Genomic DNA, 27,685 nt, shown 5'->3' on the forward strand with positions numbered 1-27,685 from the left:
CTCAGGGATCCAGATGAAAATTACCTTAAAAATAATTAATCACATAATTTTTCCAATTAAAATTTTAAAATTAATTAAAGATAATTTCGTGAAGTTATTGTCTATATATAGGTTTGTTGCCTATGCTAAACCCACTGCGGCATTAGGGTTTTCTAAATTTTATCATCAGTTGTTGTGAGCGCTGATCTCTGTGCAATTTCTGAAACACTTCTTTAGCAGAAGTTTTCTTTGTTTTCATTTTCTTTCGGAGGTTTCCAGGTTTGCTAGTGTGTTGCGATGATGAGTATTTGAAGATATAATCGAAAGCACCCATTTGGGTGCTGATGTGATGCTCAATCCTGAGCGGTTACCTGAGCAACACTGTTATTTTTTCCTTCCTTTGCTTTTTTCTTGTTGATCTATGTGGTGTTTTAGATTTCGTACTTCTATTTCGTTTAAATCAGGGATCTTAATCTGAGATTTTACTTTTTAATTTTTTTCTTCCTTTGAAACGTGAGATTCACTTCGTGTTCATTCTTGATTCATTTTAGTTCTGATTATTTTGCGGCCAAAAAGTCTTGAGAGTAAAGATTTTTGGCCAAAGAAATTTCTGCTTCAGTTTTGCATTTTGATTAGGTAGCTTCTTCTCGTCATTAACAGATTCTTGAATGCTGTGGTTTTTCAGATATCCTGCGTTTCCAAAACTTTCTCATGGCAACCTTTATTCAACTTCAAAGTTAATCTGTGTACTCTATTTCCTCAATTCCCCATGCCCCAATTAGTAAACTCTTCTTGCTTCTTATTTGATTTTTTATCGGTTGACCTATTAATCTGTTTTTGTGTTTTATTGAAATTTCTTGTCTCTTTCTTCTTCGATGATGCCAATTTATTCAAAAGCTGAACTTACGGAAGAACAGTTACAAATAGTAGGCAACCATGAAGAAGTAATGGGCATTGTGTCATGTTTCCATCTGACATGGTCCTCCTAGCAAGCTCAGCTATTGAATTCCCTGAATGGGTAACATGGCAAAAAACACAAAATGGAAACTTAAAGACTTCGAAAAAAGAGAGATCATGTATTAGAATGGGTTTAACAGAGAGGGTTTAACCGAGAGGTGAGCTGAGTCCCTGTTCTTGCTTAGTGGACTGAGTACTTAACAGCAGTCAAGTATATAATCCATCCCTGCTTCTAGAGCTCTAACCAGTGTCCTTACAGCAATTGCTTCCCCTTCTCTACTACTGTGATCCTTATTCTGCTACTGCAAATACCGGATTGCCTGAAGAGTCCCTACAGACGGAGACCACCAATGCTACCCTGCTAACTTTCTGGAATGCTGCCTGGCTCTTGTCTCCATTAGCTCCTCCAATGCTTCCTTCCATTCTAGATAATATCTAGAGGATGTTCATTCGCACCAAGAAACATAAAGTTATTTTGAGCCAGCTATATGTTCCACGCAATAACTCTAGCTGAACTTTTAAGTTCGACCATTTTTTTATTGATGTGTTCAAAATCTGTTTCAACCTCAGATGCCCGTGAAGATGCCCTTGAAGTTGGCCTGCAAAATAGAGTTAGACGTGGACTATGGTTGGACTGCCAACTTCGAAAGTTAAGTTAGAAAGTGGAATACCACAGAGCCATTCGATCTTAGGGTGGTAACCTTCTATAACATGATCACACGAATCCTATGGGATAACACTTATCTTCATAACTGTAAGGATCCTTTTCCTAATTGATTTTGGTTGGAATTCTGGATCGGTCTCGACCATGATCGACCTGTCCCGACCAGAGTATGCCACCCAACATGGTTAAATCCGATTTGGTGTTATGCCACCCAAAATCCTTCCAATACTTCCATTATTCCCCGTGATGTCTTGAACTAAAATCATTCTCAGCAGGAAACGCAAATAAGGCTTCCAAGCCAAATCGTCTTAGCATAAGGGTAATGTAATATAATGTGGTTTGGAGTTTCAACAAGATGACTGCAACAAGGACAGGAAGGATCCTTAGATGGTTTGCGAGCTGCCAGACTATGTCCAATTCTAATGAATCCTTAAATTTTCAAAATTCCAAATCCAAGGAAAATTCTCTTTCATCTTTAGAATCTCAAAATCTAGGTATTTCATCTTTACTATAAAGTCTCTAAACATTTAACCATGATTCAATAGATGTTTTTTCAAGATGAATATACAGATTTCATTCAAAAGATTTAGGCTAACCAAACAATTAATTTTATAAACCTGACTCCATAAATTTGAAATCTATAAATTTCAAGTCTCTAGATTTTTGAAATCTCTACACTCAAGTAACCAAACAGGCCTTTAAAGTTTTTTGACTTGGGTGTAAGGTTATGAGATGAACAAGAGTTCCATGGAAGTATATAAATGAGAAATGAAAGATGAGAAAGGGAAGACAAGAAGGAAGACAGAAGGAAACAGAAGGAGAAGACTAACCTTTGGAGCATTTTGCTCTGTTTGTAAGCTCCCTCTTTTTTCTTGTTCTTGTAGGGTTTAATCCCCATCTTTATTGAAATTGCTTAGGTCATGCACATTACTTTGTCAAATCAAGATTTTGAACCATCAGATTTGAAATCTCGGTCAAAATTGAATCTCAATCGTTGAATTTCAATGGTCGAGATATCAAAATTACGATCGAGGAGAACTCGCAAATCCCATCTTTAGGGGGACCCAAGCAAAATCCCATCTTTATGGGGGATTTTTGGTAGGGTTTTATCTCTTTGATATACTATGATGTAATAGAACCATCGAAACGAGTCTCTCCCTTGAAATAGGGGATTTGTTAGGTGTGAGAATAAAAGCCCTTCTAGTAGTTGTCTAACTGATTTTAGTCTAATGGTCTTCCACCCGTCATCATCGTTGATGTTTCCATCTAATATCCGGTCACAAAATTTTACTGATACATCCATAAGATATTGCAAGAAAAAGAAAAAAAAAAGTAACAGCTCTAATTTCTCCCTTGAAATTTGCAGAAACGAAGTTTGGTTTCATTGGAGCTGGAGCCATGAAATGAAAGTAAAATGTGGATAATAAACAAAAAAATTTGCACCTATATTTTCATTTGAATGTCTCTTGTTATCTTCTTCCAAATGTGCTTGCAAAAGTGAAGTTTGCACCAGGTAGCCTTTCCTGCCAAGAAGCATGGTCAATATAGTTTAGGATAAATAGGTACGTAAAGAGACATCTTTTTCATTCTAGCTATTGTTCTTTTTTTTGGGTTATTATATGTAGGTTTTGATTTAGTCTCTGAATTTTGTTTTGGTTAATTCAAGTGAAAGGTGAGGAATGACTAACCATGTTTTATATAATTAATTGTTTCTATTTTAAATTCTATTGTTGATATAAATTGCTGTAAATTTCTATCTACCATGATATGCTTGTGTGTGACTTTGCGCGAATGGAAGGTAAAACTTATTGTTTGAGTATTTTTCTTTGCTTTTGAATCCTATATTATTGATATGAAAATGATATGACAATGTATGAGATGAAAGATGAAGAATGATATTATTCCCCTTACTTTGCATTTTCAACTAGGGTTGTGAGTTCACCCATTACCCTAGTGACCTTATGTGGATGCATCTAGACCAAATTACATCAATGATAGACGTCTAAAAGTGTTGGGCTAGGAATCCTTATGAGTACTACTACCCTTCTGGTAGGGGTATTGAAACTTGTTAACCCATGATGTTAGTGGTTGGGTCTTGAGTATTGAGCAGGCCCACTATCATCATAGAGAGGTAAGGTTGCATATAATAAATAAGGGCTCTTGGACGCTCAAGACCGATAACCAACCCGTGAGAGGACATGGAGAACATCCTGTCTATTATATGTGGATGACTGCTTGGTTAAGGAATGAGATCCAACAGATGCCTCCCGTTGAGTATTTCATTAATAGGTGGGAAGGTATTGAACCAAAAGGCCACTAGGCATGAGGGGAGATATCTGGACCATATGTAGCACGAGACCATATGACCTTGAACTTGGTTTAGGATTATCTTTGACATGTGCTAAATCTTATACCAAACGGTGATGTGAGAGAGTGGTGACCTATACCCCATCCATGGCTCGATAAAACTTTACCCAACAACTGCGGAGAACCCAATAGATGTCTCTTGTTGAGGGAGAGTGATTGAGACCGCCCAAAGAAGATTGGTGTTTACACTTAATGCGTGTCTACCTTAGAGAATACATGATAGAGTTAGGAATATCATATCATCATCATGCATCTGTTTATTTACATTATAAATTGCATGGTTATCTTATGAATTATGATGTGGAAATTGGATGAATGTATGACATGGATGTTAGTTAACCTCATTGAGTTCTGTGAACTCACTCCTTTATTTTTGTTTGTTCCTTAGACTTTTCTATAGGTTATGAGGACCCCACTTTCATTGAAGATCCTTTGTCGAGTAGTTACCAGGAGGGTATAATCGGAGAAGAAGTGAAAGCACATGATGCTTCTTGTTCATGTTAGGATTGCATCTATGGGAGTCACATTTCCTTAGATTATTTTCCACTGCAGACTTTAGATATTCTTTCTTTCTTGAGACTCTAATGTTTAGCTTTTGATTGGAAGTTTTGGACAACTGTAACTCTTTTATTTTGGATTTGATAGTTTAATATTTGAACTTGATTTATTATTGTCCATTTTATTATGTTATATCATGTGTTGTATGGAATTGTCATTGAACCTAGATTTTGCAATGTATCACCTCCACGGGTACTCAAGTATGACCGGATCCGGTTGGGTGGGGTGTGTCAGAGGGCCTTCAACACAGTCTATTCTCCTCTTCCATTCCTTGCACCCTTCGTTTCTATTCTTAATAAATATGGGTTTTAAATTCTCCTTTTTAATAAACTCACCATCATTCCTCTCTCCCCTCAATATTGGAACCTTGGATCTCCTTCTTTATTCAAGATAATTATCAACTGTTTAGTTAGTTTTCAACTTATGATTGAATTTAGCAAATTATTTCTAATAAGTATGTTAATCCCATGCTAATCTCGTCTTTAAGCGTATTATTTGAATAACAATACAAAATGCCTAAAATATCCTTATACTTCTTTAAACCAAGGAAAAATTTTGGTCAAAACCTAAATTTCAACCCAAGCAAAGTCCGAAATTTTGATCGAAATTCCCTGAAGTTTCAAACTTCAATTTTGTATCTAGATTTTTTGCTCCTACATATTTCAAGCATAATAAACACTATAGAACTACTAGTTTACCAAAGAGACCATTGAAAAGTTAACATTCAAGTATATACCCCCATATGAGAAGAATCAAGAATATTATCAAGTACAAGTAAGAAACTATATTACATTACAAGCAACTTACAAAGTTTTATACCATCATGTGGTAGGTCTAATACATGTCTCCCTCTTCCTCTGCACCCCATACCAAGCATAATACATGTCCCATGATGTATGGTCCATACTCATCCACATGCTAAGATGTCCTGATGGTGGGAAGTTCAAAATCTCTAGATAATCAACTGATTCAATTGATGATGGAAGGGTTGGATGTGGCTATAGTATAGATATAGTGTGGAAGATTTGCTCAACAAACGAAGAAGCACCGTTTTCATTAGCAGGGACAACTTAAACTCCATGATTATAATAAGGTCCCAGTGGCTAACTTCAATAGCTAAGAGTGGGAGGGACACCATAAGCTCCATAAGCTCCATGATCATAAGGTTCCATTGGTGTCTGACTTTGAATCTGATAGCTAGGAGGGACACCATTAGGTCCATAAGTTGACCCAGAAGTAGAACCAACACTCTCCATAGCAGTATTATATGACTGAGACCCTATGGACCTATGCCATCCAGATCCTCTAGAGGTGGAGCCTCTAGAATCATCTATGCTCATCAATATCATAAAGCCCACCAAGCTCTCCGCATTAGCTGGATTGTAAGACCCATATGATGGTGGGTCCTCATGCCATATCCTTGTTGTTTCCCCCCCCTCCCTTGAATATGTCAACAAAACATTGCAACCTTAAGATGTAGCACCACCATGGTCTGAGTCCTTTGTTGCATGGGTGAACTGACTCTCAGCCATGTATCTCGATGGTTGACCTCCCCATCCCTCACTCTTATGTACTACTAGTGGTGGTGGTGGTGGCTGTCTCTAGAATCAGTTGAATCCTGATCACAAGGTCCAACATCCTCATCCTCATCGTCCTCGTTTGGGATGCCTGAGTCACATCATCCTCGGTGTCAAACCAGATAATAAATCCTCACTCTGGGTGGACGCACTAGGGTGTGGCACGAAGGGACAATAGGGCGTTGCATGTGCACTCCCCTCTTGGGCCAAGAAGTCATCCACATCAGCTCCCATCTACTCTGCAATATGTCTATTGGGACGACCTCCCTCCTCATCTAGCAAGGGTTTTCCACTGTCCCTTATCCACTCAACTATTGGGTTATCATCACCATCCATCTCAAATATGTTTGCCAACTCGATCATGTTACTCTCTCTATCCATCCCTTGTCTAATATGATCCTCCCTTAGTCTCATATTATAGTGTATGTAGACAAGGCCCTCAAGACGTTTCACACCCAATCGATTGCACCTCTTTAAGTGGATGAGGCTAAAGTGCTCCAATTTCACTCACAACCAGTGGCAAACCATGTTTGGGAGATCACTCAGCCACAACCACCATTTAGCTACAATAAACATAGACTCCAAGTCATTTCAATACTCAAGTAACTAACTGAAGAGATAAAGTATAGCTAATTAAATATATAATGAATTAACCTACCACTAGGGGTGGATTCCCGTCCTAATATGGCCATGGAATGACTAAAACTCCCAATGGCATCCCTAAATGCATTCATCTAATATATAAAATGAAAAATAATTACTAAGTTAATACTTAATAACTTGGTATAAAACTATGAATTGTGAATATTGAATCACAATCTTACTTCCATAAGGATGATTGCCTATTTAGATGGATTTGGTTCCAACCTCTCCACTATAGTTTAGACGGCATCTATCAAATCTTGCCTCATCACAAGCATGTTTTTGTAATGGTACTTGAGGTTTTAGATAGTATTTTGTGTGACTAAAAGCAAAAATAAGAGGGAATAGTCAATAATGTGGTAATATAATGACAATTAAATTGATTACTATACTTAACACCTCACCAGCCTTATAAAATGGATGCTGCAATTGTTTCTCCCACCTATTCTAGATGTGTCGAGAGGATTTTCTTGTTGCCCTATGGGTAGACCTGAGCAACTTGTTACTCCATCCTATCTACTGCAGCCCATATGTGTGGTAAAGTAGGTCTTCTCTGTTGATCTACCATCCTCAACAAATGCACCATAGGCTCAAGCATCTTCATCACTATCCTCACATTATTCCAAAAGGTCTTATTGAGTATGTCAGTTGTGCTCTCCTTCCTCCTGTGGAAGACGAACCCTCAAAGTCAAACCACTACTCTGATGCAAACATGGTCCTAAAGCTAGTCTTTCTACTCTCAAAGCTCTATAGTGCAATTCAATTGGTAGCAAATCTAGTTATGCCTTGCCTCACTAAGTCAACATGACACCTGTCTCTCATCATCTTTAGTGCATAGGTGTGGTTATAGATGAAGGTGCTAACATGCCGAGCTTATTCCATGGTTTTCTTCACAATCTTACTCTTCCCATGTCCTTTAGTATTTGGTTATTACAGTGAGCAACACATGGAGTCCAAAAGAGCCTATATTTGTCAAAATAAGAATGTCCAAATTAGTGATAATTTACTGAACCATCAAGTCATCAACATAAAGTCATAAAGTGTACATGTAATGTAATATGTATTTAAAAATTTAAATTAGTACTAGAAGTAGAAGCATGTTTTGATATCTAGAGTTCTCCATCATCTTCAACCTAGCTTTCTTGTAGTTGGAGCCATTATCAATCACAATTTGGACCACATTCTTTACTCCAACCTTTTTCGCCACTTGCTTCAACAATTTATAGATGTATTTTGCATCATTCTTCTCATTGGATGCATCTATTAACTTGAAAAACATTGTCCTGCCATCACAATTCAACATGGAATTGATGATGGACTGTCTAGTGGGACCAATCCAACCATCAGCCACCACAGTCACTCTATAATAAACCCATATGGGTTTCAATCTATCAGTGTACTCATTCAAGTCCTATTTATGCTTAGGTAAATACATATTATATATCTCGTGTGGGGTGGGCCCCTGTACACCAATCCTAGCCCTAGCTATCTCCTCAAACATTTCCTTGTAATAAGGCCCTTGGGCTATATGTACTGAAATACCATGGTATATAGCACATTTGGAGAAAACCATCCCCACTTTTTCCTTCTCACTCCTCCATAAGTGCTTCAACTTCCTTTGCATTTGCTTTGGCCTCTTAAATAGAGCTGAATCATTACAAAGAATCTCAAGATCCCAATCTATAGCATGTGCTGATGAAGCTAGGCCTTGTGTTGGGGGCTCGTGGGATAAGAATCTCCCCCCTCACACTCTGAATCCTCCTCATAAGGACTTGGGAGCTGCCTGTGCCTCCCATACTTGCTGGTTCTCTAGAGGATCCACAACCCTTAGCTTTGCCTCCCATCTCATCAATCCTCACTTGCTCCCTACTCATCATCATCGCCCTCCTTATTTGTGTGGAATTTGAGTCAAACTCACATCCATACTCTTCTGGCTCCTTTAGATCAAAATCCTGTTCTCCTAGCTCTGGAAGGTTACATAAGCATGCCTCAAATTCTTGCCTCTCTATTCTCCTCTCTTTCCCCTTTTGCTTTCCCCAACTAAGTATGAGGTCATTGCCTTTTTTATCTTTAAAGGCACATTTTTCGCATCCTATTACATCCCTATTTCTCTTTGCTAGATGCACTTTCAGTCTAGTGGCCACAACTCCTCCTATCCGTTTCTTGTAATAATTGCACTCACTCTTTCTCTTATCGGCCGTTAGTGGCCTCATGTGTTACCAGGCTATATTTGACATATTTCAAGGAGAGTATTTGATATACAAGAAAAACACACTAAATATCTTAAAAAACATTACAATAAGCTCAAAAATTGCATACATGCTTCTATAAATAATCTTATATTTTTAAATATATAACATAATTAGTATTTTTTTAATTTTAAAATATTTTAATATTTCTAAATAATTAAAATTAATAATTAACCAAAAAAAGAAAAAAAGAAAAGAAAAGAAAATTTTGATTCAACACCATCATAGCAAAAATCAAGTGATGGTGTCTCGCATTCATCAATTTGAAGCTCAAACATGAGAGTATACATGTGTATTTTAAGAATATACTTATTTTTAGAAAATAATTAAAAAAAGTAGAAATATCCAAAAAATAATTTTAACTTCACATGATTATATATCAATACTCTAGACTAAACATACTTTCATTTGAAAGTAATCTAAATTGATTTGAGGCATAAATAAAAAAAAAGGAACCTTTTATGGATTACCTTGTTTGATTCTCAAAAGCCCAACAATAGAGGAGCAAAAGTGGAGTTGGAATGCAAAAGAGTTGTTAAATTAGCTCAAATGAGGGTAGAATCCAAAAGAAACTAGAGAAAAAGACAAGAAGGGCGGAATGAATTTTGTGGATTTCGTTCGGAAAGAACCACTTTTATAACAATAATTGTAGCGTTTCGGTCGGTATCGAAATTTTATATCGTATCGATCAAAATTTTGTCCATGTTGAAACTTTATACTTTGACCAAATAAATTCAATTTTGTCTTGTTTTTTGAAAATGCATGCATTTTGACCAAAATTTCATCGTTTCAGTTGAAATTTATTCCATGCTTTAAACATTAAAGACATGAATCAAATCCAAATACCATGTATATATAATCATCATTGAGTAAATATATGAGTCTTTGTTGAAGATCACCTCTCAGGCAACTTGCAAGCTTATGCCATCAGCTTTAAATCATAGCATCTAAGGTAAATTTTCAGCTCCAACCCTTGACGTTTTTCCTAAAATTAATACCACCTATTTTGGAGATAATATTAAAAATATATAAATAAAAACTAACCCTATTATAGATATAGTATTAAAAATGTATAAATAAAAACTAATTTACAACTCTATAGGAGTTGATTGATAAATTGGAAACCTGTGGAGGTGATATTAATTTTAGGAAAACTCGGGGGTTGCTGAAAATTTCCCTATTTAAAATGGGTATTTGAACGGAAAAGAGAAATACAGTGGATGAGGTTCTTCAAGTTTGCTTACTTACCCTTCTGCAGCAGAACCAAACATGGGAAGGAAGCAGGGGAGAGATACAATTGAGCTTCAAAATGTGTTTCCCTTGATCCTAGCAGCGCTTTCTACCATTGAGAGCTCCTCCTCTCTAACCCTTTTGAAGAAATGCCTACACAAGCTTCATCTCAACCTCCTTGCGAAAAAGCCCCAAATTTCAAACCCTTCTTGCTTCTTCTATATCCTTCCAATCCTTCTCAGATCCAAGTAACCATCTTTTTTCTCTTTTTCTCTTCTTTATTGGATTCCTTTACGCTCGATTAATTCTTCGAACTTTTCAGCAGGTTCCCTGAGATTGCATTTCTGGGCGCTAAAATTGTTGGGGCTGCTTGCCTTTCATCGTTTGAAATGAATGAAGTGATTGCCTCAGATGGTGCAATTGTTGAAAGTTTGATGGCGGCTCTGTTGGGTAGGAAAAAGAGGGTTTCTGAAGCTGTTTGCAATGCTGTCTTGGATCTTTGCACGACGTCAACTGGCCAACGACGACTGTGTGAGTTCTCCGCTGTGGAGAAGCTTATGTGAGTATCTTGCTTAATTTCTATGATGTTCACTCTACTTCTTTTTACGGACTTTTCGCGGTCAATAGAAATGTTCTTCATTATGGTTTGTGTAAAATGGAAATTACTAGGATCTAGTGTTACCTCGTATAGATTTCTGCATAGTGCAAACGATCCAGTTGCTCTAGCTTCGACTTGCAAGTCCTTTAATGATGCAAATTTGCGTGATTCACAGACTTGTTAGGTTTCTTCAATGGAAAGTCCACACTCCAAGCCCAACATAACTAGATGAATCCGTAGTGAAACACAAGCAAAGAAGCATGGTTGAGTGGACCCAAACAAATTGAGATGTGAATGAGATAGATTGAGAACCAAGGGAGGAAGAGAGGCTGCTGCAGTCACACGTGTGTGTTTCCCTTCATATGTATATACAACAAGGAAAAAGAGACGTGTATTGATTCCCTGTGATGTACTTCTGACCGAGAAAAAAATATAATGTGCTCATGGCTACACGGGAACGCAAGCATTGCTAGTCGCTGGGGCAATGAGTCACACAAAACGGGTGTAATCCCTAATAGTTTCCTTTAGCCTACATGTCAATCCGACTATTTCCAATAGTGTCTTGTTGGAATGCATCATCTATGGTCCTAAGCAGCACGTTAAAGGTGGAAATTTGTTATTTCTCTTCATGACATGATTTCAGGTAGCGGTTATTTGTTGGATCAACTTAGTTGATCGAAGTGGCTCACAAAGTGTTGAAATAGGGTCCGTATGGTCTCTCTTTTGAAGGATCATAACAGAGCACATACAATTTGAAATCTAAGCTAAGGTTATTTTCCCGTTGAGGTGGACATGTCACGGGTAAAATTTAAAAGAACGCCATACGAATCAATGTCCAGTTATATTGTCAAGCGTCTGACTTGAGTCTTTCTGTCCAGCTGTCTCCATGGTGCCTCTTTGAAGTCTCAAACTTGGCTATAAGTAGGCTACACTGCATGTGGGATCTCTGTGTTTGACCATATAAGGTCTCATCTTAGCTCTGTCTTAGGTGTGAAGAAGCTTTATAGCTGTATTTTCATTTGGCTCATTTAGCTCACTATCTCCAAGCATCAAGATAAATCTAGCTCATCTAGCTTGTTATCTCCAAGTGCCACGTGAATCAATTGTGTGAATGTTTGATTGAAGCCCGGTGTGGCATTTTCAAAATAGCTGTATACACATACAAATCACTCACCATCTCTAATATAGACAAGTCAAGGAGTGAAACAAATATTTTCTTGAGGAAGTTCCTCAACTAAAAAATACAAGCGAACCATGTAAAAGACCCAAATTCCTAATGCCAATTAGGAAAGTGTCTGGAGCAATAGGCTTACTCAAAAATATTAGCCACCATGCTACTAGTGGAGATATGCGGTAGGACAACCTCCTTTTGCTCAACCATGTCTCAGATGTACTGATACTTGATGCCAATGGATTTGGCTTTCCCAATGAACTTGGGGTCCCCACAAATGCCAAAGCTTTCATGCTATTATAGTGTAGTAACATCACATCTCTCAAAAGAGTTATAATACCAAGGCGTTGTATTGACATCCTCCCCTTGCTGAACGTTGCCCCGTTCCTGTATATATATATATTTGATGTTTGTGTATTTGGCTTTCCCCAGGAGGCTAGGAACTTGGGGTCTGTAGCAAATGCTAAGGTTGTCGTACTATCATAGTATACTAATCACTCCTTTAGAATGAGGGATTATGCTGAGACACTATAGGTACCTTCTTTGACAAATGACCTCCTAAACAGCCATTGAGCACATAATGTATTTGAAGTCCATTGTGGATTAGGGCGATGTAGGCTATTGCTTCAAGTAGCAACTTGCCTCCTACTACAAATGCTTATCCTAAAGGGGATTTGTGCTCGTTTGTCACTGGCCCAATTAGCATGAAGGTAGCCTTCCAATCTCAAGTCCAAACCACAATAGGTGAGGATGGAATTAGCGATCCATATGAAGGTATGGGAGATCCTCTTCACCGGTTCTTTCGGTAACAACAGACTGCAAATTGTGAAGCATATGTCTGGACATGTGCAAATTGTGTACATGGACAATTCATTCTTTCTCCTTATTAGTCTCAGGGCAATAGTCAATGTACAAAGCACATGCTTTCTTCATTAAGAGTGTTTATGGGTGTTGAGTTGTCCATATGAAATCGCTAAAGATTTTCTTTATGTAATAGTTCTTGAAGACAAATCAAGAAATTCTTGATGCAGTCCCTCACATTCTTTAAGGCCTAACACAAAGTTAGCTTCTCTCATGCCCTTTCACATCAAAATAGTGGATAACCATTCTTTAGTAGTGACAACTGATGGCTAAGATAAGGCTGTTGATGGTATTCACTTTTGTTTATTTTTTATTTGGGGGGGGGGGTGCTTTGTAGATGGATTAAGGCTATTCATACCACTAAGGAGAATGCCATTATAGTCTACACCCCTAAGGTGTGTCTTATACTTGTCAAATGAACCTCTACTTTGCATTTGCCTTTAGGACTCACTTGATCCTAATAGCCTTGCACCTAGGTAGAGTGTTATTATAGTCTTGACCCCTAGGGTATGTCTTATACTTGTCAATTGAACCTCTACTTTGCATTTTGCCTTTAGGATCCACTTGATCCTAATAGCCTTGTGCCTAGTAGAGTGATGCAGATCAAGCTCCAATTTAGGCTTTATTATATCAAAATAAGCCTAAGGTGGACCCGGATATCAGATCTAAACGTTGAGTATGAAAATAGCTCAACTAGTTAGTTTATTTTAAAGCAGAAGTCTATTTGTTCACACATCACCTTACACCTTATAAAAAAAGGTATGTTGGGAGCTAGAGTATTATTAGGAAATATGTTTGATGTAGCCTCTTAAATGAAGGCCAATTTTTTTCCTTCCAATATCTTGTCCAAATCAACCTTTCACTATCCAAGAAAGAACTTCTTGCAATTTTCAATATGGGCTATGGGTGGATCTTGGAGCTTCAGGTAAATATTTTAGAGACGGAGAGCTGGGGGTCTATAAGTGTCAGAATGGGCTGAAACTTGGAGGAATGTGGCTAATGATATAGATAGGATCCTCCAAGTTTGGTTGGGTTTAGAGAGTCTGGATCCTCCACCCACATGGATTGGAATCCACATGGGTGGCTGGTTGCCAAGCGTCAATTTGAAAAACACGATCCTTCTTTTAAGCAAGATTAACAAAATAAACTTACTGGTGTTAAACCACCGTTGACTATTTTTTCTAATACAACAAGTTTATTTATGTTAATCTTGCTTGAAAAGGTGATCGTGTTTTTCAATTTCCAATCCACATGGGTGTAGGGTCCGGACTCGGGTTTAGATGGCTAAATTGGAAGATTTGGGTTGTCTAGATTTAGGGTTTTTGGAAGTCCAAAGTTCAAGGAAAAAGGGTGAGAGGAAAAGGAATTAGGTTTGCTGACTGCCACTTACATGGATGGAGGAGCCTTGTTTTGAACTGTGGATTGGCTGCAATGACTTGTCTAGGTTGAATCCACAACAAGATAATGACCCAGGCTCTTTGCCTTCACAAAAGAACCTTTAATCAAACACGTTAGAGATATCTTACCAACAATTGAGACTACCTTACAACTGAGAACAATAAAGAGACAATTGAACCGGGTAGCGACCTTGTCTTTGTTCTTCCCTATAGGGGGCATAAATAGAGCTAGTCATCCTTAACAACTCATAATGGAAATAGGAAGGAACTCCTAAATGTAATAGAACTTATAAACCTAAAAGACTTATGATTCCTTATCAACTTGAGTACGGACTAATTAGGTAACACACATCAGCCCCAATAAGGTATAGTAAATGTAGGAAAGATCTTCATATGGTCTTTATTGACCTAGTAAAAGCTTATGATAGTCCCTAGAGCATTAATTTGGCAAGTACTAAAGAAAAGACTTCTTGCAAGTAAATATGTGGATGCAGTTAAAGATATGTATGATAGTTCAACGACAGTTGTAAGAACGGTGGGGGAATAAGGTGGTGAATCCCCAATTATAGTTGGGTTACCTCAAGGATCAGCTTTAAGACCATGTCCGTTTGCACTTACAATAGATGAATTAACCAAAGACATTCAAGATGAAGTTCTTTGGTGTATGCTTTTTGGTGATGATATTGTTTTGATAGGTGAGACACAAGTAGGGATTAAAGCCAAGTTAGAATCATGGAGAGCAACTTTGGAATCAAAAGCTTTAAACTAAAGAACGAAGACGGAATATATAATTTGTAACTTTGGGCGTGATCTATTGGATGATGAGGTGGTGATACTTGATGAAAGAGATTCCTTAAAGTGATTATCTTAGGTACCTTGGCTCAATTATAAATAAAAATGGTGATATAGAGGATGATGATTCCTAAAGAATTAAATAGGGTGGATGAAGTGGAGAGGTGCATCTAGGGTCTTGTGTGATCGTGTATTCTTTGAAAGTTCAAAAGAAAATTCTATAGGACCGTCCTATGACTGGCTATGATGCATGGTGCATGGTGTTGTGCTGTTAAGAAGCATTATATAGATAAAGTTAGTGTAGCAGAAATGAGGATGCAAAGATGAATGAGTGACAAAACTAGGAATGATAAGATAAGGAATGATCATATAAGAGCTGTTCTTGGTGTAGTTCCAATAAGTGATAAGCTACGAGAAAGTCGTTTGTGGTGGCACGACCATGTTCAACGGACGCTTGTAGATGCTTCTATACGGAGAAGCTAGTTAATCCAGATTGAAGGAATTAGAATAACTAAGGGGAGACGGGAGACCTAAGATAGCCTTACGAGAAGTGGTGAGAAAGGATATACACACCTTAGGCATTGTATCTAGTATGGCCTTAAATAGAGTTGATTGGAATACAAGAATCCATGTAGCTGACCCCATTTAGTTGGGAAAGGCATCTTGTTGTTGTTCGTCTGCATCAACCTCAATGAGGACTAGACAACAAAAATTAAATATTGGAAATTTTCGTACTCAACTCATATACCCATGTTTTAGGTCCATCTTGGCTGATTACAAAATAAATTGATCCAATGAAGGAATTAGAATAACTAGGGGAGACGGAGACCTAAGATAGCCTTACGAGAGTGGTGAGAAAGGATATACACACCTTAGGCATTGACTGTATGGCCTTAAATGGTTGTTGGAATACAAGAATCCATGTGCTGCCCCATTGTTGGGAAGGCTCTTGTTGTGTTCGCCCCCCCCCCCGGGGGGCCCGGCCCCAAAATTAAATTTTGGGAATTTTTCGCCCACTCATATACCCATGTTTTAGGTCCATCTTGGCTGATTACAAAATAAATTGATCCAATGAAGGCCCAATAACTATATGATCCAACCCTAGGCCTATCTCTAGTTAATCCAGATTGAAGGAATTAGAATAACTAGGGGGAGACGGGAGACCTAAGATAGCCTTACGAGAAGTGGTGAGAAAGGATATACACACCTTAGGCATTGTATCTAGTATGGCCTTAAATAGAGTTGATTGGAATACAAGAATCCATGTAGCTGACCCCATTTAGTTGGGAAAGGCATCTTGTTGTTGTTCGTCTGCATCAACCTCAATGAGGACTAGACAACAAAAATTAAATATTGGAAATTTTTGTACTCAACTCATATACCCATGTTTTAGGTCCATCTTGGCTGATTACAAAATAAATTGATCCAATGAAGGCCCAATAACTATATGATCCAACCCTAGGCCTATCTCTAGGAAAATGAACCTAATTTGGGGCTAGATCTACATCAATGTTGTTTTAGAGTGTGTCCAAATGACCTCCATGCATGGGGCTGGAGTTTAAGACTTAGTAGGGCAATGCCAGTTAGGAAAGTTGGAATCCTACTATGCTTGTAAGGATTTTTAAAGCTATATGAATTACCCATCATTGAAGATTAAAATTAATTTAGTTATTGATAAAATTTGAGAGAAATTAAATTTTGAATCATGTTTCTCTTGAGTGGAAGAATTGATTTGGTGCTTCAAGTCTAGATCAGAGGTTACCTAGTGCTTCTAGTCCTAGGAGGATCAAGGTTTCTTGGTGTTTTGAGTCCAGTTACCCTAGGTTATGGAATCAGCTATCCCCTCTATTAAGGTACAGCAGTCCATCGAGGTTGCAGTTGCAGTTTATCCCACCCCTTTCCTCTTCCTTGTTCTAACATTTTTGATTCAAGGGCATAGTTGTCAAGGCGTCGCCTCGGCGTCTGGGCTCCTTTGGAGTGCCTCAAATTGGCGTCGCCTTATTTTTAGGCAATAAGGTGTCCGCTTTTTTTATTTATTTTTTATTTTTTTAAATCACGAGAAAGATGCCTAATCGAAGGCATATATTGAAATACTTAATAGATTCCGATTGTAAAGTATCTATTGTTTGAATCTATATGCATATGTATAATGATGCTACATGTGATCAAATGTGAAAATAAAAATAAAAACAAACAAAATCGAAAGAGAATAAGTTCTTGACTCAAGTCTCACACTCTCACTCTCACCCTAATCCCTAATCTCTTTCTCTCTTCCTCTCTTCCTCTCTTCTTCTCTTCCATTCCCGCGATGACACTCCGGCAAGCAGTGGCCAGCGACAAGCAACTTCCTTCTCTTCCTTTCTTCTCGCAACTTTTTATTTAGGACCTATTATGTGTGGTTTGTAGTATGTTGGATGACTTGAGGTAGTCTGATATTAGTTTTTTTTTTATTATATAAGATATGATAGATTTAGAGTGAATGAGATGTACACTAAAAATTTCACTGAAAACGCCTCAACCGCCTCAAAAGCGCCTTAGAGGGCTCCTCATCGCCTCAATTAGCCTAAGCCGTCTTGCATCGCCTTGTCACCGTGACAACTATGTTCAAGGAGACATCCTATCAGCCCCTACTTGCTGCCCCTGCCTCCAGTCATTAGGACAGCTCCAAATCAACCCCCCCTGCGGGTTGACCTTCCAAAACAGAGAAAAATCTACATCTGCAGATTTTCTAGGCCACAGTTGTTCAGAATTGGACCTTCTTTTTGGCAATCATTTTTCATTAGGATCCCTCCCTTCGGTCTGTAAGTTATGGCCCAACAGGGCCCCTGTAGACCCTTTAACCTATTGTTCGTTCATCCCGTCTACTAGCCCGTTATTATTACAGACCCTTAAGAATCAACTAAAATTTACATTAGTTCATCTCTGGGGCCTACACATCAAATCCTTAAGTCACTTTTGATCTCAGTTTTTAAATGACTACAAGTAGAGAGCTCTTATTTTTGGTTTTATTTCATTGGATGTTGACAGATTTCTGCTTTGTTTGTTCATTGCAACCAGACTGCACCCCAGAAGGTCTTTACTTTTTGGTGAAGGAGTAAGCTTACAGTTAATTAATTACTGAAGTTGATTAGTACTCATAAATCTCACATCTATAAAGCTTGCCAAATTTGCTTGGCTGGTGAGGCGAGTACTTCTCTTATTTAACCAGGCTCATCCTCATCCTTATCCTTTGAGACATAAATGAATGCATCCCCTTCAATGCAAAAATGACGACAGGAACCGTGTAATGTGTTCTCTTATGCACAACAGAATCTTCAATATCTAATGGTATACTCCCACTAGGTCGATGAGCAGTTTCACTGTCTTTGGGGATTACTTGATGGATTTATTAATTCCCCTCCTCCCAAATAGTTGGTAAGATGTTCTCGTATTCGGTTAAGATCCTACATGTATCTCAGCTATTAGGATAATGGGTTTTGTCGCATAACTTGATCTTTGTTATTCTTCCACTAGGGTGTTTATATAGATATCTTACTTTCCCCCCCACGGTAGCCTCTTAGCCCCACCCTAAATTCCTAGATTGCTGTGTCTCTTGTGCTTAGATCCAGTTGGCTTTCATTGCCCTACTTGGGCATCAAATGCAGGGATGTGTAATTTGCCCCTTGGCACTCCAGTTCAAGCTTCTCATATTGATGCATGCAGTATGTGTAAGGATGACTATTTTAGAGGCCAAGAAATGGGTAGTCCTAATGATGACTTGTAATTGTTTCTAATCCGAAAGACTACACCCAGCATCATTTCTCCACAACCCTAATGTTCTAATCCGAGAGATCTAATCTTTTCATTTTAGTGTTAGAGTCTTCTCAGAGAAAATCGATATTACTCAAAGCAGCCTTTGTGCTGCTATACCTTCTAGTTATCTACCTTTCAGCCAGTCTTGTCTGCACATTGAAGCTTATGAAAATCTCAAGTTTTTTAAAGAATGAATAATGAAGAATGTGCATATGGTGCTTCTTTTGGTACTTTTTCCTATTTTCTTGGATACTTGATGAGGACATCATTCCTATGGAGCGTCAATTTCAAGTTTATCTGTGGTGCTGGTGTAGAGATCAGCCCATTGTAGTAGCCATATGGATGTACTATGAGGTTAGAGGCTATTGGATTGTTAGGGTCCTTTGGTTTGACGAGGAGCACTGCCATAGTGTAGCTTATTCGTGTTCTATTTGGACGGATTAATTTGTCGTTTCTTGGGTTGTATTTGGTTCACTTGGGTTATTTATGTTAGTTGCACTTTGGGTTGATCCATGGGTGATAATCATCCTATGGGTTGTTTTACTAAGTGTAACTGTGTTGGATTTCCAATTTTGACCTTAGTATTAGAATATTAACAGGAAGGCTATTTAGGGTTTTGAATTTTCTTATAAAAAGAATTGTATTCATGATGAAAGGCATTGAATGAAATTGGAAATATTTTTTCTGTGCAAGAAACCCTCTCTCTCCGCATGTTGTTCCTCTCTGTTTCTCTCATCTTCCTCCTTTCTCTCTTGTCTTTCTGTAAGACTAAACCTACCCCGTCTCCGCTTCTGCCTGGCAGTTTTTACTGCCCCTGCTTCCTCCTTTTTCCCCCCCGCTCTTTTCTTTCTTTTCTTGTTGTTGTCGACAGTTCCCGGCTTCTCTTCTTTTCTTCTTTTCCCTGCAGGAGCCCTTACCCCTGATGGTTCAAGAACTCGATCTCGAGGTCATCTTGCCAACTCAAAAAGGAAAGTTAGGTTGACTTCTCGCTGAGTTGGTGGAATTTTTTTCCCAATTCTAGGGGTTAGGGGTGATTTGGGGCTGAAACTTGCTGTCCTGTTTTAGCCATTCTGAACACATTGGTGAACCCAGATTTATCAAAACGAATAGTGTAAAAGTGAGTTTCGTTTCAGACCCTAAGTGGAACCGGTATGCTGAAGTGAAACCTTAACGTGGTCTATTGTACACATCGTATACTCGTTCAATAATGTTCAAAGTTCAAAATGCAAACGAGTTTGATACATTACTCATGTTCACAGTTTGAATTACAAAGTTCAAATGATAATCCAATCTTTCCAAGTTACAAGTCGAGAGTCGAGAGCACATTGTCTCCTCTCACAGATACTTCTTGTCTCGCCAAATGGTAAAAAGAGATATATCATGAGTTCTCCTACTGTGCTTCCCCTGCATTCTTTACAGCAGCCCTTGCTGCATCTTTCTTCCATTCTTTTTCTTTTTTTTTTTCTCTTTTTTTTTGACGATGCCCTGCTGCATTTTTTCCCCCCTTCTTTCTAATTTTCGAGTTCTCTTATTCACAGCCAAAATTCCCACCCTCTGTTTATTGTAGCTCCTTTAACCCTACCCTTTGTCTCTTTTTTTTAGTTCTCTTTCTAGCTGTTGTTTTTGCAGCCATACCCCAACCAGCAGGTATTCTATTTCTCTGATTTGTTAATTAATCCCTGCCCCTGTTTTGATAAGGTAACTTACATGCTGCTGTTTAGAACGTTTAATTTTTTTTACCTTAAGCCAGCTTGTTTATATCTCTCTTTTCCAGAAGTAGGCTTATTTGCATTGAATTCTAGGATATTCTGACATTGTTATTTGCTGATTTTAATTGTTATTTATAGGATCTTCTGGTCTAACATAGCATCTATACTTTTAATTTTTTTTTTTATGAATTTGCACTTAACTAGGTCTATGTTGCCATGATCCCCACCCCATGTGTCCCCATTGAGTTTTGGCTTAGTCTTGCATGTTACTTTAGGCTGTCAATGAATATTACTGTATTTATTTTTGTCTAAGTTTCATTTTCATGTTGATCTTTTATTTACTGCTGCAATTCCCCTTTGTTTAATGTTCTCTCATTAGGACTTATGCCCACCTATAGGCTAGAGTACAGCTAACCAGTCCTTGTAGGATCCCTAGTTCCTAGGGTTCCCCTTATATCACTATCCCTTTACCTACTAATGTTGCTGACTTTTTTGAGGGATGCCTGTACTTATCTATGGAGAAACTCAATCTAATTGTGCTTCTCTTTGGTGGCTTGATTAGAACTTCTGGGCTTTTCTACAATATACAGCAAATGCTCTGGTTTTTGAGAATTTTTTTTGGCTTATCTGTCAGCTTCTTAACTCCTGCTCTAGTCAACTTTTTGCTTTGCACTTTTGGGGTTTCATTCAGCTACCAGGTACTCCCTTTGGTGGTACTATTACCCTCTTTATCCAAACAACTATGTGAATGCCGGACTAACACCAATCTGCTTCTATAAGTCCTCTGTTTTTGGTCCACGGTGGTAATCTGTGTTGGTATGTGATTTTGCGTGTATTTCATGTCCTTTATTTTTTTATGAATGTTTTGCGATAGTTAATTGGGTAGGGTTAGTGAGTATTTTAGAGAAGTGAAATGGAAAGGCTTCTTGTTACCTGGGTTCTAGATATCTCCCTTCTCTGCTAGTGAGTTTTGGTGCTTTCTTCTTTGAGCTCTTTCCTCTTACCCTTCTGGGTTTTTGATATATATATATATATATATATATATATATGCACCCCCCCAAAAAAAGAGAGAGGCTTATTTGGCTATAACAGTTTTTTGGATTATCATCCTCCGGGATATGTGACATTTTGTTCAGCCTTTTTTTTTGTTGGTATTATAATTTTTTTTATTGGGAAGCGTCAATTTTATGAAAAAATGTGTTTTCTTGATCTTTTTATTATACTCTGATCTGACATCCAGTAGGTCTGAATTTCTTCTGGTTGCAGACTGCCTTGTGGGAGCCGTTTCTCTGCACAGTATGGATGAGGGTTATGGTAACCATGCCAAAATAGGGTTCACAATAGATGGACTGCCAGTGTTACTTCTTCATGCATCAGTAACCCTCATCAACTCTTGTGATTTGGAGCAGTTGGAAATGATCCCAGTGAAGCTCTCTGAAACCTTCCGGGTTCATTTGAAACAGTTGTGGGTAAAAGCCCGAAATAAGATGTTGGGGGGTAGTGATGCAGGCGGCAGCCAAGATAGATATTACTGTAGCAATGTAAAATTGCATGACCTGGCAGAAAGCATTTTCAGGCTTTATATTGATTATGGTCAACATCCTACCACAAACTTACTGGAGGTGATTAAAAGAACTATATTTGGTCCAACCAATTCCTACTTTGAAGATTTTGTGTTAAACCATTGGGAGGACTCACCCTCTCTTTTGAGGGGTCCCATGAATAGTTTGAATTATCATGGTGATTTGGTTAGTTTCTTTTTCGATTCAGTGAATTTTAAAGGACCAATCAATTCCATCCTTTTGTCCATTTTACGCACCCTTATTTCTTGCCCTCCTATTGCTTCTGATGAACTAGACATTCTTTCTTTCCTGAAAGAGGTCAAAGATGGATTGGGTTGTCCTATGGTGTATGGGCAGGATATCCGAGTCCTGAAGACAGTGGAAGCAACTTCTGACACTAGGGAAGGGAAACTGAAAAGGGAAGTCCATTTTTTTGGAGACGCTGCAGATTCCAGCACTGATAATCCGCTTCTTTTTGATAGTTGCAACATCCAAAAATGTCTGGAGGCATGTAAACAGGGCTACACAATAGCCTTGCGTGGAATGGAATTTCGCTCTGAGAAAATTGCTGCTATTTCAGAGGGGTTGGCAGTTTTGTTTGGTCAACCTTCTGTCGGTGCCAATCTGTACCTAACTCCACCCAGTTCTCAAGGCTTGGCGAGGCATTATGATGATCATTGTGTTTTTATTTGTCAACTTCTTGGAGTTAAACTTTGGACAGTCTTCTCTAGAGATGCAGTCCTATTGCCTCAATTATATGAGCCTCTTGATAAGTTGCCAGGTACAGAGGATGATGGTGATACATCAGAATGTAAGCAGTTCTTGCTAGGAGAAGGTGATATTCTGTATATTCCGCGGGGTTGTCCTCATGAGGCTCGGACAATCACAGATAATGGTGAATCTGTTGCGAATGACTCTTCCACTGGGTATTCCTTACATTTGACACTTGGGGTTGAAGTTGAGCCTCCCTTTGAGTAAGTGATTCATCACATTTTTCTTCATTTAGTTTTAAAAATTATTTGGATAGTCAGGAAGTCTTCTCCTCTCTCCTGGAGGAAAATTTTTGTTTCATTAGTAGTTGTGTACGACTTTCTATTTTATTGTAATAGTTGCTGTAGCCATTGTTACCTGCATTTGTAAATATTGCTGCTCAAATAGTTCTTCCATTGTGGCTTCCCATGATATGGGAAATTTGCGGTGTCCCATGCGAATCAAATCACAATATTTGATAATGGTGAACTGATCGGTCCCCATTTTGTGTCATCCCCTGTTATTTTATTCCCATTTCTCTGGTCCTAGTGTCTTTTGTGACTGAAATGTTTTGGTCAAAATCAAACAACAACTTTTGGACTGATTAGGATCATTTGATTGATGTAATTTGGTGATAGGAACAAAAAATCTCCCCTTGCCCAAAACCCTAAGTTGGGCCCAAATACCCACACATAGGGGGAAGCCTCCCTAGGCTGGCTGAACCATATGGGTGGCAATTTTGTCCTTATCCCCCCCTTTCACTAATTAATCCTCTAATTTCAGCATTTTTTTTAGTTAATTTAGTTTTAATTTAAGCATGTGAGTCTTTACCTTTTTTTTCTTTTACCTCCAGTTCCGGCATATGTCAATTAGAGTCTTTAGTTAAATAGAATTCAGCTTGTATCAATTAGAGTCTTTAGTTAATTAGGATTTTATTTGAGCATGTATCAATTAGAGCCCATTAGATCTTTTATTATTTACTAGCAAAACTCCACGTGCATATGCATGTGGTTGAATTTTGTTATTATTATTATATTTTTTTTCATTTTCTAGAAATAATTTAAGATCTGTTTGAGAGTTCATTGTAAAATAATTATGGTGATTTTATGTTTGTCAGATTCAATGATGAGGTGCACAATGAAACATTATTAGTGTACATAAGCGGATAAACCACTCCATTTGGCAAAAGGGAAGTAGGGGGTGGGTGAAGCAGCATAAAACTTGAAGGAAACAATGAGTTGAACATAAATTTGTAATAGAGAAGTCACCATAATTTTGGAGATTAATCAGAGTGTACCAACAATTGTTGTGGCTGGGTCTGCTCTGTAAAAGACCAATTATGGGCTTCTATAGTTAATTGTATTTATTTAATAAGGATAGGTAAACTTGCCTCATAACACTTGATACAATCGTCAGCCATTGCCTCCCACATGATGATTTTATAGTGGAGGGGAGATGTATCGGTTTAAGGGGGAGTACTCTGAAGGGTTATGCCTCTTAAGAGTAATAAGTAGGGTTATTTATTGGAATTTGATTTCAGGACATGGACCATAAATCAAATGGTTTAAATTCTTTATTTGAATTTCTTTTGCCATGATATTGGAATGATAATATTTATTTGTAGTAGTGTAATTTTTGAGAAGCAGTATTGTCTTTCTTGGTAGGTAATTAAAGATGTGACGTTTGAGAACAAGTAAGGGCTTTTAGATTTGTACAGTTAGGTATTTCTTTTATGGGTTTTTTGCTGAAGAGATGTAATTGTTGAAAATGGTTACTTTCATGGGATGGATTAATCTGAGATGTTTGAAAGGGTATGTATACTTTGGGAATGGGTGTTTGATGTGACGTTTGAGAACAAGTAGGGGCTTTTACATTTGTAAAGTTAAGTATTTCTTTTTTGGGTTTTTTACTGAAGAGATGTAACTGTTGAAAATGAGTACTTTCAAGGGATAGATTATGAATATGAATTTGAGATGTTTGAAAGGGTATGTATACTTTGGGAAGAGGTGTTTGATGTGACATTTGAGAACAGGTAGGGACTTTTAGATTTGTATAGTTAAGTATTTCTTTTTTGGGTTTTTGGCTGAAGAGATGTAACTGCTTAAAATGGGTACTTTCAAGTGATGGATTATAAATATGAATCTGAGATGTTTGAAATGTTATGTATACTTTGGGAAGGGGTGTCTGATGTGATGTTTGAGAATAAGTAGGGGCTTTTAGATTTGTATAGTTAAAGTTAAGTATTTCTTTTTTGGGTTTTTGGCTGAAGAGATGTAACTGTTTAAAATGGGTACTTCCAAGTGATGGATTATAAATATGAATCTGAGATGTTTGAAATGTTATGTATACTTTGGGAAGGGGTGTCTGATGTGATGTTTGAGAATAAGTAGGGGCTTTTAAATTTGTACAGTTAAGTATTTCTTTTTTGAATTTTTGGCTAAAGAGATGTAACTGTTGAAAATGGGTACTTTTAAGGGATGGATTAATCTGAGATGTTTGAAAGGATATGTATACTTTGGGAAGGGGTGTCTAATGTGACTTTTGAGAACAAGTAGGGGCTTTTAGATTTGTACAATTAAGTATTTCTTTTTTGACTTTTTGGCTGAAGAGATGTAACTGTTGAAAATGGGTACTTTCAAGGGATGGATTAATCTGAGATGTTTGAAAGGGTATCTATACTTTGGGAAGGGGTGTCTGATGTGACGTTTGAGAACAATTAGGGGCTTTTAGATTTGTACAGTTAAAGTATTTCTTTTTTGAGTTTTTGGCTGAAGAGATGTAACTGTTGAAATGGTTACTTTGAAGGGATGGATTATGAATATGAATCTGAGATGTTTGAGAGGGTTGTATACTTTGGAAAGGGGTGTCTATGGTTAGGAAGGGTATTTTAGTCTAGTGAAAAAGCATATCATAATTGAATTTTGGTTTTACTTTTATATAGTAGTATGATAGTGTGATAGTAAGATAGAATGATTTGGTCGGTTGTGGATCAATGTAATATAAAGGATTCCCACTTAGGTTTAGAGTCTTTTAGTAGGCTATAAATAGCCTCTCTCTCTCTCTCTCTCTCTCTCTCTCTCTCTCTCTTTTCTGTAAAAGTTAAGCCTGATTATCTGAATAAGAATATGAAGACCATGGTTCCTGTTTGAGGGGGCCATGACGAATCTTTGAGTCAAGTTGTCTTCTTTAAAGATTAGCAACTAAGTTTAGCACTCTTCATCAGAAAATTCCAGCAAGTGTTAAAAAAAATTCTCCGAGTAAGTGAAGCATTCCCACCTTCCCCTCTTACCCTCCAATTGCAGCCACCCCCAGCCCCTTCCCCATCCCTGCACAATGCTAATTCCCTTTTGCCCTTGCTGCCATACTCTAGCAACATCATTCCCCAAGCCCCACGACATCCCAGCCCCTTCCCCCACCCACTACGATCTCCCCTAGGCCCTCCCCTACCCCTCTCCTACCCTTTCGGCGCTCTCGGCCCTCTCTGTGTCTCTTCTTCCCTACGGCAGCAGCAGCACCCCTCCCCTATTAGGTCCCTAATCCCTACCTCCTTACCTTCCCTTTCTCTCCTAGTTGGATCGCATATCACCCCTCGTCCTATTCCTACCCTTAGTTCCATCTAAAGCCTAGAACCCAGACACTTCTAAATTTCCTGCACTTCATCTTCTTCAATAAAATTCTGCAATTCATCTTCAACTCTGGACCTAAACCGTAGTTCACCCACTTTGGATTCGTGTCTCCTATACTTAATCTACTTCCCACTTAGGATTCGCATCTCCTAAGCTTGTTAGAACAAATGCAATATACAAATAAGGCTCTTGGGATTAGCACCTGCTAATCCCAATATGGTGTTTCGTTAGTCCTTTAGGGACTTCTCCTCAAGTGCTAATTCCAATAAAGCTTGTTAGAACAAACACAATATACAAATAAGGCTCTTGGGATTAGCACCTGCTAATCCCAATGTTTCGTTAGTCCTTTATGGACTTCTCCTCTAGTGTTTGGTTCTTACCCTTTATGCGTTATCCATTTGTATACAATGAAGGTTTGAGGGAGGTTTATACATCAAATGTGAAGCTTCCATTGGCCCTACTATCTTCTTCTTCCTTTCTCCTTCTCTTTTCTTCTAGTTCCAATCTCTAGTTAACATGGTTTCAAACTAGACTATTAGGGATTGCTACAACATTATATTTCTCCTGTTTCTCTTGGTTACGATTTTACTATTGGTTGAAGCTTGCAGAGATTAATGCAAAACAGAGGCCTTAATGCACTGACATCCCATTTTATGTTTAATAAGCACATAGATCCAATTCTATGAGAACTATTAGTATTGACGTTGTAAAGACCATTATATCCTCATGTATAATAGGGGATGAAGCTGAAAAGCCAGTTATACCGCCAAAATCAAGTCAATGTTGTCCCATCTATCTTCTTCCATAGGCGTTGTTCTCTCACTGCAATATTCGCAGGTGGAGAGAATCGGGATTCACACTTTCTACAAAAACTCGAGAAACTACTAGTCGAATGCTTCTCCACCATTTGTGGAAAGGCCTTCATATGCCATGAAGTGCTTCTCTAGGAGTAGGTTTCATCCCTTCCTTGGTATCAGAGCCATGAAGGTGTGGTGTATCATTACAACAATTCCGGTGTAACCAAGCTTTTCAGTGTAAGTCCGGTTACCCTCACCAATGCTCCGTTACCCTTCTCCTTGTAACCCTATCATTACATCAATGCATGAAATGGACGGCTCTGCAACCTTTCTTTCATTTTTCTTACATCATTTGCATATGGTCGGCTTGTCGCCTAAGTATCTTTCTTTCAATTCTTTTATGCATT

At 38.1% G+C, this 27,685-nt stretch overlaps 1 protein-coding gene and 1 non-coding gene across 6 annotated transcripts in view; both read left to right on the forward strand.

Moving 5' to 3' along the window:
• Positions 1 to 271: 271 nt before the first annotated feature.
• On the forward strand, positions 272 to 358 carry LOC149018728 (small nucleolar RNA snoR128). The gene has a single exon (XR_016173287.1). It is a non-coding gene; the product is annotated as a small nucleolar RNA snoR128 (small nucleolar RNA).
• Positions 359 to 10,180: 9,822 nt separating this feature from the next.
• Positions 10,181 to 27,685, forward strand: part of LOC149018729 (uncharacterized) — a 44,052-nt gene continuing 26,547 nt past the window's right edge. For 3 of the 5 annotated variants that reach the window (XM_089152881.1, XM_089152885.1, XM_089152883.1), the window contains exons 1-3: positions 10,181 to 10,471; positions 10,546 to 10,782; positions 21,787 to 23,079. In XM_089152881.1, the coding sequence (XP_089009007.1) occupies positions 10,263 to 10,471; positions 10,546 to 10,782; positions 21,787 to 23,079 (1,739 nt within the window). In that variant the 5' untranslated portion in view covers positions 10,181 to 10,262. Of the gene's footprint in view, positions 10,472 to 10,545; positions 10,783 to 21,786; positions 23,080 to 27,685 lie in introns of those variants that run through there. The other 2 variants (XM_089152882.1, XM_089152884.1) reach the window with 2 other exon arrangements.

The sequence above is a fragment of the Hakea prostrata genome, chromosome 4, assembly GCF_041222555.1.
Source record: "Hakea prostrata isolate BN-2017 chromosome 4, UWA_Hpros_2, whole genome shotgun sequence".
Classification (NCBI taxonomy): Eukaryota; Viridiplantae; Streptophyta; class Magnoliopsida; order Proteales; family Proteaceae; genus Hakea; species Hakea prostrata.